This window comes from Ptychodera flava, chromosome 7, assembly GCF_041260155.1.
Source record: "Ptychodera flava strain L36383 chromosome 7, AS_Pfla_20210202, whole genome shotgun sequence".
Classification (NCBI taxonomy): Eukaryota; Metazoa; Hemichordata; class Enteropneusta; family Ptychoderidae; genus Ptychodera; species Ptychodera flava.
In genome coordinates, this window is record NC_091934.1 from 8,738,366 (window position 1) to 8,759,042 (window position 20,677).

The 20,677-nt window shown below is 37.6% G+C and overlaps 1 protein-coding gene across 1 annotated transcript in view; it reads left to right on the forward strand.

Annotated features, from left to right (window-relative positions):
- Positions 1–16,636, forward strand: part of LOC139136707 (membrane metallo-endopeptidase-like 1) — a 35,698-nt gene extending 19,062 nt beyond the window's left edge. The window contains exons 11-21 of the mRNA XM_070704516.1: positions 2,866–3,088; positions 3,573–3,671; positions 3,961–4,038; positions 4,479–4,582; positions 8,676–8,734; positions 8,926–8,977; positions 11,714–11,912; positions 12,641–12,706; positions 13,543–13,644; positions 14,224–14,300; positions 14,649–16,636. Coding sequence (XP_070560617.1) covers positions 2,866–3,088; positions 3,573–3,671; positions 3,961–4,038; positions 4,479–4,582; positions 8,676–8,734; positions 8,926–8,977; positions 11,714–11,912; positions 12,641–12,706; positions 13,543–13,644; positions 14,224–14,300; positions 14,649–14,748 — 1,159 coding nt within the window. The 3' untranslated portion in view covers positions 14,749–16,636. The remainder of the gene's footprint in view (positions 1–2,865; positions 3,089–3,572; positions 3,672–3,960; positions 4,039–4,478; positions 4,583–8,675; positions 8,735–8,925; positions 8,978–11,713; positions 11,913–12,640; positions 12,707–13,542; positions 13,645–14,223; positions 14,301–14,648) is intronic.
- The last annotated feature ends 4,041 nt before the right edge of the window (positions 16,637–20,677 follow it).

Sequence of the window (20,677 nt, forward strand, 5' to 3'; positions counted from 1 at the left end):
TGTCAGAAATGCCAACCGAGAGAGTGCTTGACGGTACCGGTGATATGGATCCAATGCAATCACAATCTCCAACAGAACCTTGTGTCAAATGAAGTTCAGAGTCTTCTGCGTTTAGTCAGAGATTCACAACCAAATACAAGTTTGGCTATCACACATTTAAATGAGGCACTTGAGTCGGCTGGTAGTGATGCGTACTGTGCCGACACTTTACAACCTCCATGATTAGGGAAGGACTGCAAAACGGCAAAGAAAATTATGTATAAGACGTTAAACATTTTCAGACATGACAGCACGATTGCAAATGTCAATGATTATAAAAAAGCCAAAAAAGGTTCAAGTCAATCTGCAGGGATAGCAAGAGAATGTACCAAATGTCTATTAGAACGCAGCTGCTTGATACCTGTATGAAATGCTCTAAAGATTTCTGGGATGTTTTAAAATCTGTTCTCAGCAGAAAAGGGTCCTCTAGAAGCGATATTGATATTGATGTGTGATATGACTACTTTGATAATTTTTACAAAGAATGTTATAATGGTACTTCGAATGACTATGATGTTGAATTTTTTTGAAGACCATTGAACAAATAGTTAAATCCCAAGTATCTGTAGAGCTCTCAAATGTAGAGTTTGATATCTTTATCAACTCACCTATTACTGAAAACGAAATTGTACAATGTCTTCGAAGGTTGAAAAATTGAAAATCACATGGCCAAGACGGGATTCCAGGCGAATTTCATAAGTTTTCTGCAGATGTAATCCTTCCTATTTTGGTTGAGTTATTCATTTATATCTTTGACTCTGGAAGTTTGCCTCGAGAATAGGCTATCGCTATTGTAATTCCATTATTTAAAAGGGGGAGTAAGAGGATGTAAATAATTACAGAGGTATTTCCTTACTGAATGTACTTTGTAAAATCTTCACATCAATCCTGAGTGCAAGACTTACGAAATGGTCAGATTCTACAAATATTTTATCAAATTGTCAAACAGGTTTCCGCAAAAGTCACAACACCATCGATAATATTTTGTTTTACATGCGATCAGTCAAATATATTTAAGTATCAAAAGTGGAACATTTTATTGCTTATTCATTGATTTTTCTAAAGCGTTCGACCGGCTCAATCATACATTATTATTGTATAAATTACTGTTCCTTGGTGTAAAAGGAAAAATGTACAACATTTTATACTCCATGTGCGATAATGTCAAAGCATGTGTTCCGTCAGGAAATAATATGTCAGATTCTTTTGAATGCCCTAATGGTGTAGGTCAAGGATGCATTGTTTTTGTTGTTTTTTTATTTTTATTGAGGAATTGAATACTATGTTTTCGAACCCTGGTCAACTTAGAATTCAACTTACACAAGACCTATATGACCTCTTTTGTCTTCTTTATGCTGACGACATTGTAATGTTTGCTGACTAAGTCATAAATCTTCAACGTCTTATTAATGTGCTCTTCCAATTCTGTATCAAGTGGTACATGAAAGTTAATCTTGACATAACTAAAATTGTCATTTTTCGTAAGGGAGGCCACAGAGATCATTACGAGCGGTGGTGTTTTTGAGAAGCTCGACTGGATACAGTGTCGTATCATAAGTATTTGGGTATATTGTTATCGTTCAAAAACAATTGGACTAAGGGTGTTTTAAATTAAGCAGATAAAGCAAGAAAGCCATGAGTGTCATTTCAATTTCATCTTACAGAAAATGTAACTTTCCTGTAATTTGTTATTTTAATCTTTTCGACTTTGTAATTATTTCAATCTTATGTTATGGTGCAGAGGTATGAGGTTTCCAAGTACTCGAAAAAGTACAGAGAAAGTGGTTTAACAGGCTCTTAGATGTGTCGTCCACTACAACCAAAGAAGCGGTTTTGGGTGATTGTGGGCGTAGACCTATTTTCGTTGTAACTTTGAAGAGGTGTCTTAATTATTGGCTTAAATTACTCGAAATGCCGATAGATAGATTGCTAAAGCAGGCATATTTGATGCTTCACAGATTAATTAATACGACGTGGCACACCTGGGCAACAACACTGAAAAATAGTTTCTTTTCCTTTGGTTTTGGTATGCTCGGCTCTTCCATGAGATTGGGAACAAAGAGCAGTTTTTGCAACAATTCACAACACGTGTTTCTGATGTGTGCAAGAAACAATGGATGATGGTAATTACGCAGAAACATAAACTTTGTACTTATGCTACTTTTAAAAGTTTACTTGAACCAGAAAAATATCTATCTTTCTCTTGTAATGTGAAATATATTGTTGCTCTTGCTCGTCTCAGATGCTTATATTTGGCACTAGCTATTGAAGAGGCGACACGACAAAATGTTGATATAAAAGATCGAATCTGTACTTTTGTAACACTTCTGAAATAGAAGACGAATATCATTTTGTTCTAGTCTGCCCATCGTACAGAGGTCTCAGAGAGGAATACTTACCGGAAGAATTTCAGAAAGAGGCAAATCTCCTGAAATTTACAAGACTTATGAAAAAAAACGTCTGATCTTTTACTTAAACTCTATCAATTTGTATTCAGAGCTTTGCATAGGAGAATGGCAGTTTTTATAGTGCATATTCAGATATGTATCTTTTGCATGGCTCTACTATATTCTTTGAACATGTTTTCTGATTTTTATTTGGGTCGGAGGCCTTGAAATGCAATAAATGCAACAACAAGGATTGTAACGATGATTTATTCATTTTTCATGCAGCTGCACATGTCTACCAAGACTAATTGATGTGATCATACACTAATTACGATTTTACTTCATATTGAAACTTTCGAGAGAAAAAAGTAATGGTATACAACCTATAATATCAGAAGGAAGGATGTTGTTGATTGTATTACATCATTTCCTCTGACAGGACGATAGCCAATTACATCGTTTGGATCACCATCATGAACAGGATCAGTCAGCTGAGTTCTAAGTTTAGTGACGTTAAACAGAGATACAACGAAGTTTTGTACGGCACAGCTTCTGAGAGCGCCCGATGGCAGACTTGTGTAGGTCAAGTTAACAGCGTCATGGGTTTCGCCGTTGGAAGAATGTTTGTCGACGTTCACTATGATGAGGAGAGCAAAATACGTGTAAGTTTACAACTTATCTCAATGAGGGCGCTATTTTGTTTCATAGACAGGTTTTGGCGGTCGCAATGTGTGAGGATATTATGAACGAGTTGAAAGTACACTCAAATGCAGAGCGTTCACATTGTCATCAGAGTCTCTACGTTCATTTACATTAGAGGTGTGGCTTTTGTATATGACAGTTCGGTTTGATGATTTTGATTTCGAAATTCCATGTACCTAAGGGATGATGTATCTGAGGAAACTTACGAATATTGGGGCTTTAATGATGTATATCCTGCAGATACACATAATGATAACGTTGTCACTTCTCTGCCTCGAAAGAGCGCTTTACGATGACAGAAAAGTTAGTGATATGCCTTAGAAACAGGACGCAAGTTGCTGGTAACAACAAAGCATAGCACAAAACACATTGAGTTTTAAATACAATCTTGTTCACACAATTATATCAGAAACTATGACATATATTTTTATTTTATATTTTAAGACGAATAAAATGATCGACTTCGTCCAAGAAGCGTTTCTTGTACTTGTCGATGAATCAGAATGGATGGACGCACCAACGAAAGTAGTCGCCAAGGAGAAGGTATGGGTAGACACACGGATACCATGATAGAAAGGCCGAAAGAATGAAACAGAGACATGGTGATATTGACCGCTCATTATAAGGTGTGGAATGTGGTAACCATAACTCAGATGGCATTTCTCGTAATACCTTTACAAAAAGTGCGCTAAGTGTGAAGCTATATTGTTGCCTATTATATTACGACACACTAAATGATGGTTGTGACAATGGTTATAAGTGCGCAATACACATTTTAGTGAAATAGACATTGTCGTCATTTGTATGTATCCAATCTTCGTTTGATCTCCAGGCCGAAGCTATGAATCGTCAAATTGGTTATCCAGACTGGATTAAGGACGATGAGGAATTGAATAATTACTATAAAAATGTGAGTCAACGTTGACAATGCAATGTCTTCACTTGCAAAATGCACTGTCATATTGACAATTTCAGGTTTTTAAAATATGAACTTGAATTTTCTATCACTTCTTCCAAGCATGACAAAATAAATATAGATATAAATATATAGATATAAATATATATATATATATATATATATATATATATATATATATATATATATATATATATATATGAAAATTTCCCTTTAAACGAAAATATCAGCATCGGTTTAATATATGGGATATGTTTTATATATACCCAAGTGTACTGCTATCAAGCGGAATTGATCGTAAACATTTACCCCAATGCTATCTTTGTGAACATTTGTTGCAGTCTTGACAGGTATAGAGAACGTTGTTACAGTTGAACTGATCGTATCGTCACTTTATGAGCCAATGTTATGCCAATATTTGTCGTTTTATACAGTACGATTTCGATTCTGGAAAGTATTTTGAAAATCATCTGCAGCTGCTAAAAGAGAACACTCAAAGACTGTTTGAAAATCTCAGAAAACCGGTGGTTAAGCTTGAGTAAGTACAAATTTTCACTCCCGCCTGGCTATATGTTTACAGCAAAGGGGAAATAATCGGCGCATTTCCGTCGTCTGCTTGTATGTCTGTCTATCTGTCTGTCTGGTTGTCTGTCTGTCTGTCTGTCGACTCGTCCGTCTGTCTGTTTTGTATGTATGTATGTATGTATGTATGTATGTATGTATGTATGTATGTATGTATGTATGTATGTATGTATGTATGTATGTCTGTCTGTCTGTCTGTCTGTCTGTCTGTCTGTCTGGATGGATGGATGGATGGATGGATGGATGGATGGATGGATGGATGGGTGTGTTTGTGTGTGTATGTGTGTGTGTATGTATGTATGTATGTATGTATGTATGTATGTATGTATGTATGTATGTATGTATGTATGTATGTATGTATGTAATAAATTTGTCATAAGTGAATAAACCTTGCATCCAAGGTTTATTTACCTATGATTAACTGACTGAGAGCATACAGAACGCTCAGCATGCCAAACCAAGCCGGCACAAACATTGTAGGTTCACTCGGTCTCACCTTTGGCTGCAATCCCCAAACGGCGGTGAAAAAGCGCCGTTTGCCGGATTAAGTCTAAGGTGAGAACGAGTTGATTAACAAAAGGATCCTCTCGGAGGGAAATGTTGTCATGTGAACGTAACAAAAGATGGCACACTTGACGATGGCTATGTTGTTAACACGTTGTCATGATTGACATTTTTAATGGATGCGCGGCACGCATTCCAGAATGATGGTATATTCTAAGTATCAGGACAGTTACCCCCCGGACATTTAGTCCCTGGAAATTTGCCACCTACCATTTACCACCTGGCTATTTATCACCGGACACTTACTACTCGGACACTTACCGCACAAGTATTTCACCTCTCGGACAATTACTCCCTCTCTTAAAAATTAATTTTAATGGACGTCTGATTCATTATCTTTATTTTCAAACAGTTTCAAATTTTTTCACGTAGCATAGACACTGTCTATGATTCAAACACCCTTATGGTGTGTATTTAAGATGTTTTTGATGAAGGAATTAGTAAATAGTTTATGCAAAATCTAACACACATTCTATCGGTAAAACATGAAACTGAAGATGTGCGTAACTTTCGATGCAACCCGGTTGAAACTAAAAAAGACAAAGATGGAAAAAGAGACAAATATTATTAGTTGCCCAGTGTTAGGGTCAAGGTTAGGTTTAGGGTAAGCCGATAAAATGATTCGTATAGAGACATTATTTCAGTCCGTTATTACATATAGCTGTTATTCTGATGTCATTTATAGTATTCATTTATTATATAGTGCATGGTTAGACATACAGTGTCAAGTTCAAGAGGAACATTTCCACTGACAGCCGCAGACAACTTCGCATTGCGTAGTGGTAAAAGGTGTACTGTCACCTGTTCCAATTTTGCCACAGTTACCATGGAAAGAGATAATCTAACCAATCACAGATTTTCAGCGGGTGGCCACTTTTTCAAAACAGCGCCCTAACATGGGCATTTTGAATACCAAGGAATGCCACTTTGACCATATATTTAGTTTACAGGTCACTGTATACCTTTAAAGGGGTCTTTAGTTCAGGCATCCCTGCTTCGATTCCCTGATAGGCATAGGGTAAAATTTAAAATGTATAGTAACACTTGCAAGGCATAGTGAGGACTAAATCAATGTAGCACCCAGCAGGAGACAGTACTAGAAAAGATGCACACGCAGTATTCGCGATTGTTCGGAACATCATTTCCGACAGAGAAAAATTGTCGTAATTAGTGTTAGGGGGTTAATATGCAGGTGGTAAATGTCTTTGGTGGCAAATGTTTCGGTGGTAATTAGCTGGGATAAATGTCTGGTGGTGATTTCCAGGGGGTATTTGTCAGGATGGTAACTGTCCTGAAACCATACTCTATGCTTGCCGACAAAGGGAAAAGAACAACGATGAATGATACTCGTGAACGGATAAAATTATGTGGCAAGCAAATGCCCCGAAAAAACATGAACAACTCCATACCAACTTTCTCCGTATTTCATCTATCGCATATCGGCTGCTTCTTGTGTGTTATGTTATGCGTGGCAAATTACTAAGTACATTACTCAGTCGCTTGTATTCCGACACACGCTGGCCGGCCGTGCTGAAGTAAACACCATGAAATGTAGTAAACACGGTGTTAACTTGAGCACGGCCGGCCAACATGTTTAGGAAAACAAGTGACTGAGGTCCGTAATTATCATCAGGTAGTTTTTTACACTGCTATCCAATTCAGATATTTTCTATCCCTTTGAAACATGATTTATTTGGGTAATGCGTCCCCTGTGATAAAATCAGCGGAGTCTGGGTTGGTCTCCCTCGCAGGTTTCACCCTGGCAAAAGCCAATGCCTTTGCAATGGTGTCTGGAGAACCTTTTGTGTCGTTTTCTGGCGGTGCAATGGATATATTCATGACCAATGGAACTCAGTTCTTATTTAGTAATAGATTGTAGTGCGAAGCGTTTATATGGGCATTCTTTGATATTGTGAACTCAGGAGGAAACACTAGATAAATTTACATACTTTTCGGCAGATAGATGGATACATAGAAAATGGGACCAAAGGCCATGGTGTTTTTTGTTGACGTTCTCCTGCAAGTGTTATTCACATTGTAGGTCCGACCGCCGGCCGGCATAATGTATAGAAAGGAGGAAACAACAGTTTTTGCAACTTTCCATAATGAATTCACCGTGCGACTCATTTTGATAAGCTCTCTGCCAAGAATCTGGCCGCTGACTACTTGCCTGCAAATTAATCACCGATGAAGTAAACACCGAGGTTTATTTCGAAGGTTGGTAATCGAAGCACGATCAATCAATCAATAAATCAGCAAAAGTTTATATAGCGCAAAAATCAAAAACAGAAGTTTTGCTCTTTGACGCTCAATGGTTAATCCACACTGTATGCTCTGGTGAACATGTGTGTTTTCAGCTTTCTTTTGAAAGTTTCTAAGTTTGTAGATTCTCTGATGTCAAGTGGTAGTGCATTCCATAGTTTAGGGCCAGCGTGAGAGAAGGCACAGCCACCATAGATTATGTTTTTGTAGGTTGTGCAAGTTAAAAGTTTCTTGGTAGATGAGCGCAGTGCGCGTGTGGGAATATAAGGCTGGAGTAGATCACTGATGTATGCAGGCGTTTGGTTGTGGATAGCTTTGAACGTTAACAACGAAATTTTGTAGTCAATCCTGAGACGAACTGGTAACCAATGGAGATGAGCCAGAACTGGAGTGACTGGGGTAAATTTCCTGGTGCGTGTGATTATCCTTGCTGCAACATTTTGTGCTCGTTGTAGTAAAGAAGGAAGGCCGGAAGAAAGGAGTTGCAGTAGTCGAGTTTGGCTGATAAAGTTGCATGTATGATAATTTGACATGCCTCGTTACTGAGATAGCGTCAAATAGAACCAATCCGGCGGAGGTGACTGTAGATTGATTTGAAAGTTTGCCTGATGTGCTGACTGAACGATGACTTGATTTCTTAACCCCGTGCGCAAGATATAAAATCGCAACGCAAATAAACTATCTACCGAGAGTTGTACCTTTTCCAAAGTTCAAACATTTGTATTTATATCATATATGTCAGAAATAGCCCCATCAGAGACAGGCTTCTAGCAAATCCGAGTGATTTCTTGACCTAAGAAATAAACCCCTTGAACGAGAATGTGCTTTATACGTCTAGGGGCATGTGTTCCAACAGTAGCCAGACCAACCATTTCACACCTGATTAAGTGCACTCTTGTTGTCATTGTAAAGTTTCTTTGGCTGTTACCACTCCCCCCTGTGCAAGTTTGCAAACACGCTCGTTTATTTACAAAAACACAGGGTGTTTATTAGTTAGCAAACATTGTCTACACTTCTGTATTGTCATTGTAATGAGCGTTTAGTAACAGAGTTTGTGCTAAGGGGTTTTCTCATTAACGTTTTTAACTACACAGTTATTGGGTGATAGTCAGTTATAGGATATTTCAAATGCACATGACAACAGCAGCAATGGATACCCATCCCAGTGTGATTGTTCGATTCGATCCTTGTTTCACAAATTCTTTCTGCTTTTATTTCAAAAGGTGGTTGGCCGGTCCTGCTATTTTCAACGGATACTACAATCATTGGACAAACAGTGCCAGTAAGTTAATGTACTTTTTGCGTTCAAAAGTATTGGAAACTGATAAGCCTGATTGGCCTCATGTTCTATATACCTTTGATTGTAGCGCCCACTACGTTTGCATACGAGATTAAACCTTTGCCTTTCATAAAAACAACTGCAAGACATATTCCTGTCATTTATAAACGGTTTGTCCGCCATTTATGTTACAGCTTTTCCCGCCGGCATTCTTCAACCACCATTTTATCACAAAGATTCGCCAGAGTAAGTATTACCCTTCTTATAGTATTGATCACTGTCGACCATAGTCTGACTAATTTCGTTTGGATACTAAGACCTTTAGATCCAAAATATTATTTAATTCAGCTTATGATTAGGATCGTTTATGTATGCATTGCGTCCTGCTCCAGTTTTGGGCAAGGCCTTGCTATTATCAGATTCATATCATAGTGGTCAGAGGTCAAAGACCCTGTTGTAATGGTTATTTTTGACACTCGACGAGGATGTTGTGACTTCAGGTGAGCAACTGCGATGTTCCAAATGTCACTGGTATGTGACTCCCTTTCTCTGCTTCACGAGTGTCTGGCTACAGATTTGTTGAATGTGTGGTAGTATATTATTCCAATCACTCATTTTGACTGCTTCGAATCTGCCGAAAATTCAAACCCGTCTCCAGGAGAAAAATCATTATTTGGTATGTACACAGAGGGACTGTTGTATGTAATAGATCATTACACAGTTCATGAACTATGGCAAGCCAGGTGTTGCAAAATTCGTGAAAACTATTTTTATGTTCATAAAAAACATTTTTGTGTGCATGAATTACATGTTTATGTTCATGAAAACCATTTTATGTTCATGAATTTTATGTTTATGTTCATCAAAACCATTATTGTGTTCACAAAAGCTGTTTTTGTGTTCATGAATTCCATGTTTATGTTCATGAAAACCAATTTCGTGTTCATGAATTTTATGTTTATGTTCATCAAAACCATTTTATGTTCATGAATTTTATGTTTATGTTCATCAAAACCATTATTGTGTTCACAAAAGCTGTTTTTGTGTTCATGAATTCCATGTTTATGTTCATGAAAACCAATTTCGTGTTCATGAATTTTATGTTTAATAATATGTTCATCAAAACCATTTTTGTGTTCATAGAAGCTATTTTTGTGTTCATGAAATCCACGTTTATGTTCATGAAGTATAATTTGTTCCACTGCCACCTAAAATATATCCCCTGCCCCAGTAAAATGAAAATTTCCCCGGCCCTCAAAATTGCTTCCAGAATACCTTTTTCGATTGATAGCTCCGTTGGCTGCACTTGTAATCTCCGCGGTCTCTTGGTGATACGAGACTACGACAGCAACACGGGACGAACAAACCTGGCAGCCGGGCAATCAGCGACCTGTGCTCGCAGATATATATAAAACTATACGCTATGCAAATCGTTTGAAATCATGTGACGGAGTAATTATCAGTCCGTAACTAACACGCGGTTTCTCCTCGGAATAAGTGTCGCGTTAGATATATATGATGTGTCGCGTTAGATATATATGATGTGTCGCATTAGATATATATGATGACACAGAAACGCACTGTCAGTTGCGAATTTCAGATCCTGTCGAAAATGCCACCAGAAATAGCAAAGTGCAACAAAGGGAGTTTTTGTTAATAAGGATAAGGCAGATGATAAATTCCATGGGCAGCTTGAGCTTATTACACTTCCCTTGTATTTCATCCAGGAAACTTATGTAAACCGTAAGGTTCCTACCTGATTTAATGTAATCTCTAAATTGAATTGATTTGGCCAAAGTGGATTGGAACTTGTGAAAGGGGATTTGCACACTGAAGTAATTTACACTGTAGGGCCCTCAATTTCGCCAGACATGCCCAGAAACAGGATATACAACCTGTAGGCTTAGCAAGTTTGTCTCTCACCGCGATGATCAATGGCTGTCTTACCATGGCGGATGCACACTCAAAAAGAGTTTTTTTGTATAGTGTATGCCAAGGGCGCGATTTCCGCCTCAAGATGGATCTGTTCTCGAGAAAATGGTTCATCATCGTGTCGTTTTAGGATTTTGGGATATGCTGCGCGGACGGTGTTGTGGGCTGGGTGTTCGGAGGGTGAAGGGGTAAAAACGCTGCGGCCACAAATCAGTCTGTCATAATATGGCCACATCTGAGAACTGCAGAGCGCAACTTAGAGCTGAAAAAGTGCATGCATATAAACGTTTTTTTTTTAGAATGCAAACATGATTTTACGAAAAAACATATGGTTCATACACGTAAACGTGAAATCCATTAACACAAATTGTTTTTAATGAACAAAAACATAAAAACTATGAACAGATGAATGTTTTTCAATGAACATAAACATCGAATTCATGAAAATAATTTGTTTTCAGGAACACAAACATGAGATTTTATGAACATAATAACAAACAATGAACACAAAAATATGGTTGATAGACACATAAATGGGTTTCTTGAACATATACATAAAATTCAAGAACAAAAAAATGTTTTCATGAACATAAACGTAAACTTTATGAACATAAACGTAACTTCAAGAACACAAAAACGGTTTTATGAACACAAAAACGGATTTTATGAACAATAACATACATTCATGAACGCAAAAATGGTTTTTTGAAGACATTGCATAAACATGAAATTTATGAACATAATTATGAAATTTTATGAAATTTATGATCATAAACATGGAATTCATGAACATAAACACAGAATTCATGAACATAAACATAGAATTTATGAACATTAACATGGTTTTTATGAACATAAACATAAAATTCATAAACACAAAAATGTGTTTCATGAACACAAAAATGTTTTTCATGAATATAAACATGGTTTTTATGAACACAAAAATGCTTTTCCTAGACATAAACATAAAATTCACGAATTTTGCAACACTTGGCTTGCTATAATGAACGGCACTCTATCTTTTACTAACGTCTGTTTCAATTTTTGTAGGTACTTGAATTTCGGCGGCATGGGCATGTTTATCGGTCACGAGATCACTCACGGTTTCGACGACATGGGGCGACAGTTCGATAAGGACGGTAACCTGGAACAGTGGTGGACTGATAAATCTATTGAAGCCTTTGTAGGTAGAGCGCAGTGCATTAAGGACCAATACGATGACTACTACATGGAGGAGTGTAACATGACGGTAGGTTTTAATCATTGTCAGTGCACTGCCTTTAGATTATGACGTAATGAAAATCTGAAATAAACATTCAATAGAGAGCGAGAGCTCTTAATACTGGAATTATTTCGTACGTTCCTAGTTGTCGATTTCAGTCGCATAGTACTGGGTCTGCCTTGGGGCCGCTACTACAAGGTTTTCTCTGAATTTTTACAATAGCAGATCTCAACACCTCTAGAACTTGACTTCCAGTCAAAATAAATCTAAAGACCCCTATCTCAATAAATTCCTCGTTCTGCTCTCAGAAATTATATATATCTTCGTTCTGAAAGTTTCCAAATTTGACATGTAGCTTCTCAGTGAGTTGGACATCTTATGAAACTGTAGACGATCCATCAAAAGTTTGTCTCGATATTCCAAGCATAATATGTAACTATTTTGTCAGGGTACAGTATTTGCCCAACTCTGAGATGAGAATGACATGTCTATCGCACAAAATCATCGAGGCAAAAAAGTGCCAAACTCAAGGAGATTATTGCAATTAAATCACACAAGTGTTAGACCTTGGACTAGGCAATTTGTTCTCCGCAACAGGAAATCCTAAATTCGAAGATAATAAGTAGTGTCTTGTATATTTGGCTCCATCGATTTACACTTTTAATGTTATTTCCGATGAGATACCCGAGTCAAAATCCAGGACCGTAATGCAAACTACTTATCGCGATGACATATACATTACCTTTCTTTTGCAGTTGAACGGGGCCCAGACTCTGGGAGAAAATATTGCCGACAATGGCGGTTTGAAAGAGGCATACAGGGTAGGTAATAGTCTGGCAGAGACCCTGCGATTCGCGTTCTTCCCTGTTAGAACACGCGCGCGCCCTTCAGAGACGCGACGCGAATCCCAGGGTCTGGACGTTCTTGCAAGCGACCGGTTGGATTTCTGCCTGATCCGGGTACTTTATAGAACTCCGCACATCCGTTAATCAAAATAAAAAAGACAAGTACCATAGCCAAATAAAATGAAAAATGAAAAATAAAAACATACCGCGTATATAAGTGTACCAGCTACTAGTATATATTCTCTCCGCCCAGTTAGATAGGTGTTTCTTTTGACGTCACTGCCCTTATGAATATTCATATACTTGCAAAAACGGACAGTCGCTGTGTCTGGCAGCGCGTGCTCCTAGCTGCACAGCGTAGCCTTCGAATGCAGGCCCACCTTGGGCGCGCACAAAACAAGGCACAGCGACTGTGGAGAGTCTAGGTAGGTAATTACATGGTCGACAAATCTCTGAATGTTTTCATATTGTAAACCAAAATCTCATCGTATTAATTCAGTATCAGCGGGCGGCAATTGTCATGACAGATTACGATCAAGCGAACAGATTATTGTCATACAAACGTTTCAACCTATTGTTTTCTCTGAGAAAATCAGGAGTATTAATTTGCACACACCGCAATCCTTTAGAAGCCTGGTCATGGTATTTTATTTGAACTCTCAAAGGTGTTAGTAAACTCGTTAAATTGATGCTGTTTCCTATCGAGAGAAATTGAGTATTGTTAGAGCTTACCATTTATGATTGTCCATGCATAGATATCTTGTAACAGAGAATGAGCATCTAGAAATTCCGTTCCTTATTCATAATTCCAGGGATACCGTAAGATGGTGGAAGAGACAATGGACGGCGAAGAATTAAGGCTGCCTGGAATTGATTTGACTCAAGATCAAATGCTGTTCGTCAACTTTGCCCAGGTGCTTTTCTTAAAATATTTCCTGTCCTTATCGCCTGTCACATACTTTCTATTTTTATGAGTACACGGCTGTAACCAAAATTCGGCCATTTACTCTGTACGTCTGTCTTTTTTCTTCTCATTCATTTTTAAATGGGCAGTATCACTTGTCAGTTATAGAGAGGAAGTTAATTCTAATACATTCTGAAACATGATGACAGATTAGTCGACAAACGATTTCCACAGCCATGGATAATAAATAAAACAATGGTATATTTTGCGTGTGTGTGTGTGTGTGTGTGTGTGTGTGTGTGTGTGTGATATCCACAAGATACATGATACCATCACCTTATAAGCTAGTCTAGTACTCATAACGGCGGTTTTACGAAAGTCAAAAACGTCGTTCAGAGTAGTAGACCACTATAAAAGGCCGATGGTTGTTTTCGCGAGCATTCAAAGTTGGTCACCTTGTCGTATGTCACCGCAGTTGTAGTTAATACTCAGTCTCTGGTTGATTTTAGAACATTACTTTTGGAAGCACCATAATCTGTGACGCATCTACATGTGAATGATTTTCTATTCCATTAACTTTAAATCATAGATGTGGTGTAGCAAGTACACCGAGCAGGGAGCAAGGAATGCAATATTGACTGGTGTTCACAGCCCTGGACGCTACAGGTCAGTTTTTACAAAGCAGTTTGGCAATAAAGTTTCAAAAATGCTTCCGGTAAATGCTCAATTGTTATGGTGGCCGTAAAGTTGCCCTGGTGACATGAAGAACCATAAGTATGGCCAAGTGCTCGATGAACGGTTGAATTAGGTCAGAAATTGGCAAATTGGATAAATTTCCACGGAGTATTTCGTTAGAATTCAGTAACGCGTATTTAAACAAAGCCTTCGAAGTTGAATTATTGAAGTTACACTTATTATAGTAAGTAAGCTGAAACTGATATTTATCATTTATTTATCTATTATTTATCAAACTTTCCGCACCTTACCTGAAACCAATCTATGTTTTATCTACAGGGTCGAGGGGTCAATCTCTAACCTACCCGAGTTTGCTAAAGTCTTCCATTGCCCGGAGTCCAGTCCTATGAACCCCGACAAGAAGTGTGCAGTTTGGTAGAGAAGCCGAATGGTTGCGCTGTCTATGATCTGTGACCCGGTATGCCAGGACCAATGGAAACATTATTTGTTCATCAATTGTATGATCTACGTAATACTGAATTTAATTTCCCCAATTTACATTGAAATGAAAGATAAGGAGTTCACTTGTCACCTCGAATCTATAAAATATGTTTCCCGCTTGAACTGTAAAGATACTTGGACGACATTTCTTTCTCTGCCATGAAATTAGTAATAATTCATTTTGCATTTCATGCGTTTTTTGTCGAACATTTAAAGGGATCTATTCTACCATCATTGTCTAAAACACCAATTTATTTAACAGCTATCCTACTCCACTATTGTGATATTTCTCTGTTGTACAACGTCGAAAACATTAACGAGATATAAATCGCACGACACGTTTCAGGATGAAATCAGTGACCATGGTATATGTAGCAAAGCTGGGTACAGAAGATGAAATACAGTTGTTTGATAGAGCAATGATGAATTCGTATTGGACTGGGCGTGCATGTCATTGCTTCTGAGACCTAAATTTTGTTTAAAAGGTATCATAACACCGGTAGAATATTGCTCTTATCATATCAGATCAGATCATATCATATCATATCATAGCATAGCATATCATATCATATCATATGAATATGTTGAAATTAGAATTAGAGAATGCGATTAACTCTCCTAATATTATTCAGTTTTATTTGAATGTATAAAATTTAAATGACTTCACCGATATCAAAATCCTATTTAATGTGAAGTCAGATACGGACTGTTTATTGTTATTTTGAATTTTGTAGCCTTGACCGAAAATACCTTGTGTGGGCGTCGTCAAAAAACAACGTATATTTAAATATTTCCGACTTGTGTTTAGTAGATAGTATTTCATATATCTAAGATTGCATATCCAAATGTACTTTTGAGCAGGCTTTTATACTATAACAGAGCTATTACAGCCTCTATATACGGCTTACAATGTCTTCATTAATTTTTCCCTTGTGGCCTATTTGTAACTGAAGTAACTAAAGTACTTAAAGCCGAACAAGAAACACAGACAATTGTGGTAAAAGAATTGTAAGAGTATAAATATGTCGAGCTATACGTGGTGAACCGCGTTTATCACCTCCTTCAAACTTGAAGTATACTATTCACTTAAATGCCGTCAGAAGGCCTCAGAATTTTGCCTTATAAAAACATGTATAATCATTCGGGGAAGGAGATAGCGAGATTAATCGATTTTGGCGTACTTCAAGGGACTGTGGCTTTAGTTTCTATATCTTCAGAATTTTGGTTCCAGAACAGAAATGCAATTTCTGCTTCTTGTTGTAATGCAAAGTGTCAGCATTGACCTGACAATTCTATCGACTCACCTGTAATATAATGCTGGCAAGTGAATCAAGTTAGGACTTGAATCATGTTGTCATCAAGGTCATTAGGCATAAGAGTCGTCAAGTTAACGCCAGACACTGCGACGTGATATTGAGAGTAAACACATTAACTCATATTACAGACAGAGCAAAAATACTGCAAAATTTATCAACAGACCAGAAAGTCAAGCTCAACGCAGAGACGATAAGACAAAGGTACTCATGTCTGTGAAGAAATTTCCTCCATGAAACTTTTCTTTTGATTTTTTCTCATCGCTACATTCTTTGTCAATTTCAGATAATATCAATTCACAACTTAAGCCTTTGCCAAAATACCTGAGGAAGAGTTTGTCTAAACAAATTGTTTTAATACAATAACTCTGATCATTTAACGGCAAATGTCGCTTTGATAACATCATGGCTAAATATCATCATTATTGGCCTGATGTCTATTTAACTCATTTAATTGTAAATATGTTTCTTACATTTTCTTACAATAAATATAATTAGATGAATAGTGATTCTGAATTTGTGAATTACCCTCTGCTTTTCGTGAACTAATGTTTTCTTGGGGTGCTGCGTTGTGAAGAGGCAGAAAACTTCAGCCAAGTTAATATCATCAAAGTCGGTGGAAATGCTCTGTTAAACTATTCTGTACGAAACACAACTTTCAATGGTAAGATGAAAGCTGTAGGCTCTTCCCGTCACATAAATATGCAGAGCTAGTATTCAGTGTTTGTTACATAGAAAGAGAGGGTACGAATCCTACTTTACAGATATCCGACTTGTGCCCGTTTGTAAGTCAATTGAAGTTAGTTTTAAATCATTACCTATGAGTTTTATAAAGTCACGATGGAGGAAAAACATTAAAATCTATGTAAAAATACAAAAAGCAGCGACTAAATTGAGAGAGAGAGAGAGAGAGAGAGAGAGAGAGAGAGAGAGAGAGAGAGAGAGAGAGAGAGAGAGAAGAAGAGAGAGAGAGAGAGAGAGAGGGAGAGAGAGAGAGAGAGAGAGAGAGAGAGAGAGAGAGAGAGAGAGAGAGATGCCTTTATATTGCATTAAGAGCAGTTGTATTCAGCGGACCTGATACTTAGGTAATTCATATATTGATTCTAAAGTTGTCTTTCCATAAATATATGATGACCACTACAATTTGCAGCTAAATATGTAATCTGGCGAGGCGATCTTGATTATGGCATTGCATCGGCGTGTCATCATAACTTACTGTAATGATGACACTATGTCACGGTGCACGATCTAGTAACTCAATCAGTATCGACATATAGGGTGACGAGTGCCAAATATTAACTTTCATTATCTGACTGTATGCAGAGGTTTGTAAGGTTTGTAGCCATCAATCGTTTCTTCAAGACATAGTGTATATATTTTCGAGGTCAGCAGAAATTGAGTCATCGGCGCATTCTGTACAATAGCTTGTCTGTTTTCTTTTTCAGCACATTTCAAAGTACCATACAATGTCATTTTCAATATCCTTTGTACAGAATAGCGCGTTTATTCAAAATTGGAGGATGAAGACTACAAAATGCAAAATGATAGGTAATATGCTTAATGTGATTAAATATTCTGAAATAAAAAGATCTCAGGCCCTATAGGCGACATTATCGTAGTTGTTTAGAAAACCTAGTCATTACATAATAATACATACATCGTGGCTGTCATTACGGGAGGTGAGTGTGTTACAGGGTTTCTTGACATTTCGCCTTGGTGTGATAGCTATTCTTATCCTCTTTTTACCTCATATACCAGAGATCAACATATTTTTCGCGATTTTAAGAATTTAAGAAAAGAGAAGTAGCCAAAGTCTAGAGGTACGCGGCAATATAGGACCATGAACATACGTTCTTCCCTGTCTATCCCTGATATGAAATCCTTGGGTACATTTTGGACCAAGAAAATAAATGTTATCATGTGCGCACGAATTACTATCTTGTGCGCACAAGGTAGTATCTGGTAAGCACGATTTGATATTTACTTTTCTCGTCCAAATACGTCCCTTATTTGCTTTCACACAATTATTCGTATTTAGAACAATTTCAAAATCAGTGGCCGTGAACTAATTTGGGAGAATTGGATCTCCTTATTGTTCAAAATTATCTTAAGTGTTCTAGGTACACTGTAGATAAATGTTGCACTATCACAAATTACTCATAAAAACAAGTAGATGAGCTTACATTTGCAGATCAAACTGAAATTACTTCACTGTCCAATTATCACAAATTAGTTCCAAGCGGCTTAAGTGTTTAGCAATAACAAAAATATTCCCAAAAAAATTAATACGGAGAGTGGTTGCACAAATTTGAAGTTCAACCCTTGCCTTGTAGTTAAATTAAGGCATGGGGGCACTGTTTTGCATCAAAGGCAGTGCGAAAACATAAACCTGACATTATGTTCTGTTGAAATTATGTTATGCAGCGCATTTGGGATGTGATGTTCACAAATATTAGGGTGACAGCGCACCTTGCACTTTGCTTGATATTGCAGGAGTCGAGACGCGATATATCCTACCACTCTTTAAAATGAAGATAGTATTTGTTCATATACAAATAAATTGATAAATCTTTACCAAAGCTTGGGCTGTAACAGACCGGAATGTCCTAACGATGTACACCAACCAAGAAGTTCAAAATAACAATGGGATGACTCCTGGCGACTGCGACGAAATTTGATGTCAAATGCAACGAGCAGTGTCAGCGTCCAGCTCTCGCTGCATCTGGCAGCACAGTCTACACAAGTGTTCATCACAGTTATAGTCATCGCACGATTGGATTATTTCAAAACTGCTTGTTTTCTGGTACAGTTAACGTCCAAATTATCCATCAAAAATAGATCCTGTAACTTCACTGTGCCACCCCTGAATGTCGCGACGGTCGACGTATACCGTATATGCGTATGCAGTACAGAAAGAGACAAATCTATTTTTAATATGCAAAAAAAAGCCAGGACTATTGTTTTTGTATAAATTTACGAAAACATTTGTTATTTTTTTCATGTGATTTGGACTCTTGACACATTTTCTGTGTGACTGCAGCACGTATTCTTTGACAAGTATAGTGTTCGTCTTGCATGCGAATAAAATGCAATGTCGATATGAACGTAATGCGTATTTGTCGTAGGATACTGTGTGCCTGTACGTAATCCAAACTTATAAAAATGCTCGGTCTCGGGCGCAGAATTTCCGATGTTCGATCTCTCAGACGTCCGTTTTCTGCATTTGGGGCTTAGAGTGATGAGAGAGGCATGAAAAGGCATGTTATGTATGGTGACAGGCAAAGTAATTCAAAATGTGTGTCGATTGCTGACTGTGAATCTAGTATGCTGTTGTATTATTTTGTTGTTTAACAGATAATGATTTTTTATTATAAGGTTAAAGTAACAGTGTGTAGATCAGTCTATGTTGTGCAGTATGATTCAATAGGCAAACTTCTAAATGTTTCCACAACTGAATCTGAGCGAAACGTGATGTATAACGTCATGATTTGCTGACCGTAACAACGTAATACATTAGACATTAAGCAATGAGTACAACTTCATGCATAATCTATTATCGAATACGACCTTGTTTGTCATCGTTGTTTCATTGTTGCTGTAACGACATCCACGTGCAACTCTTTTAGAGTATTGTAGTCAGTAAGAAATATACATAGCTTTTAACAAAAAACCATTCTGATGAGACAGTCTCGAGCTCCTGCTGAGCTGTCAGAGAGGGGCAACCTCTCCCGAGGCTGTGAAAGGAATCATCCTAGGGGAAAGGCGCAATACCCAAATCATTGTATGAAATTTACGAGCCAAGGCATAGGCAAAGAGAGGGATAAGGAATCTTTTGCAACCATGGTACACATAAGCAGGGCTGGCAGCAGGTGCAGGAATGCTACTGAACATGTGAGAGTACGCTTTCACTGGACTAAGAACAGAATCTGAAATGCAAACAATTGGAATTGCATTCAACAAATGATGAGTTGCTTAGTTTTAGACCGCTATACTTGAATCGTCAAACCCTGTCTTGCGAATAAAAGATCCATGTGGCACAAATGCTCAGTGGGGTTAAATTGAGGTGCAGCATTTGACTTGCGCAGAAGCGTAAAAAAACTAAATGTGATACATGACCTCGCTGCCTTATCAAATTTAGTTCTGAGATCAAGGTATAGCTGCATTGATAACAAATGATGAGTAATATTGGAAGGCGGGGGTAACGGGTGTCTGTCATAGTGTTATCGAGGCCACGCCAGATGAGTCTTGGGTCTGTGTTTTCAAATGTACCATCGTTAACTCCTTTGTGTCGGGTGGGAACGCCTGAAATTAGAAACTAGTACTGATTTTCAACATTGAAAACTATGCGAGAGGACACAAGCATACATGCAAAAATTTTGAACCTTGCTGGCAATGTCTGCAACTCAAATTTTAAAAAAGAATGCTAGGTAACAGTTCAGTTCTGTTTTAAGGTTGCGAAATATCCCTGTTAGAAAGGCTACTCGTTGAATCGATAAAACTTCTGCTTGTAGGGCTCCTATATCTGAAAAGGAAATCCAAAAGTCAGAGATTAGT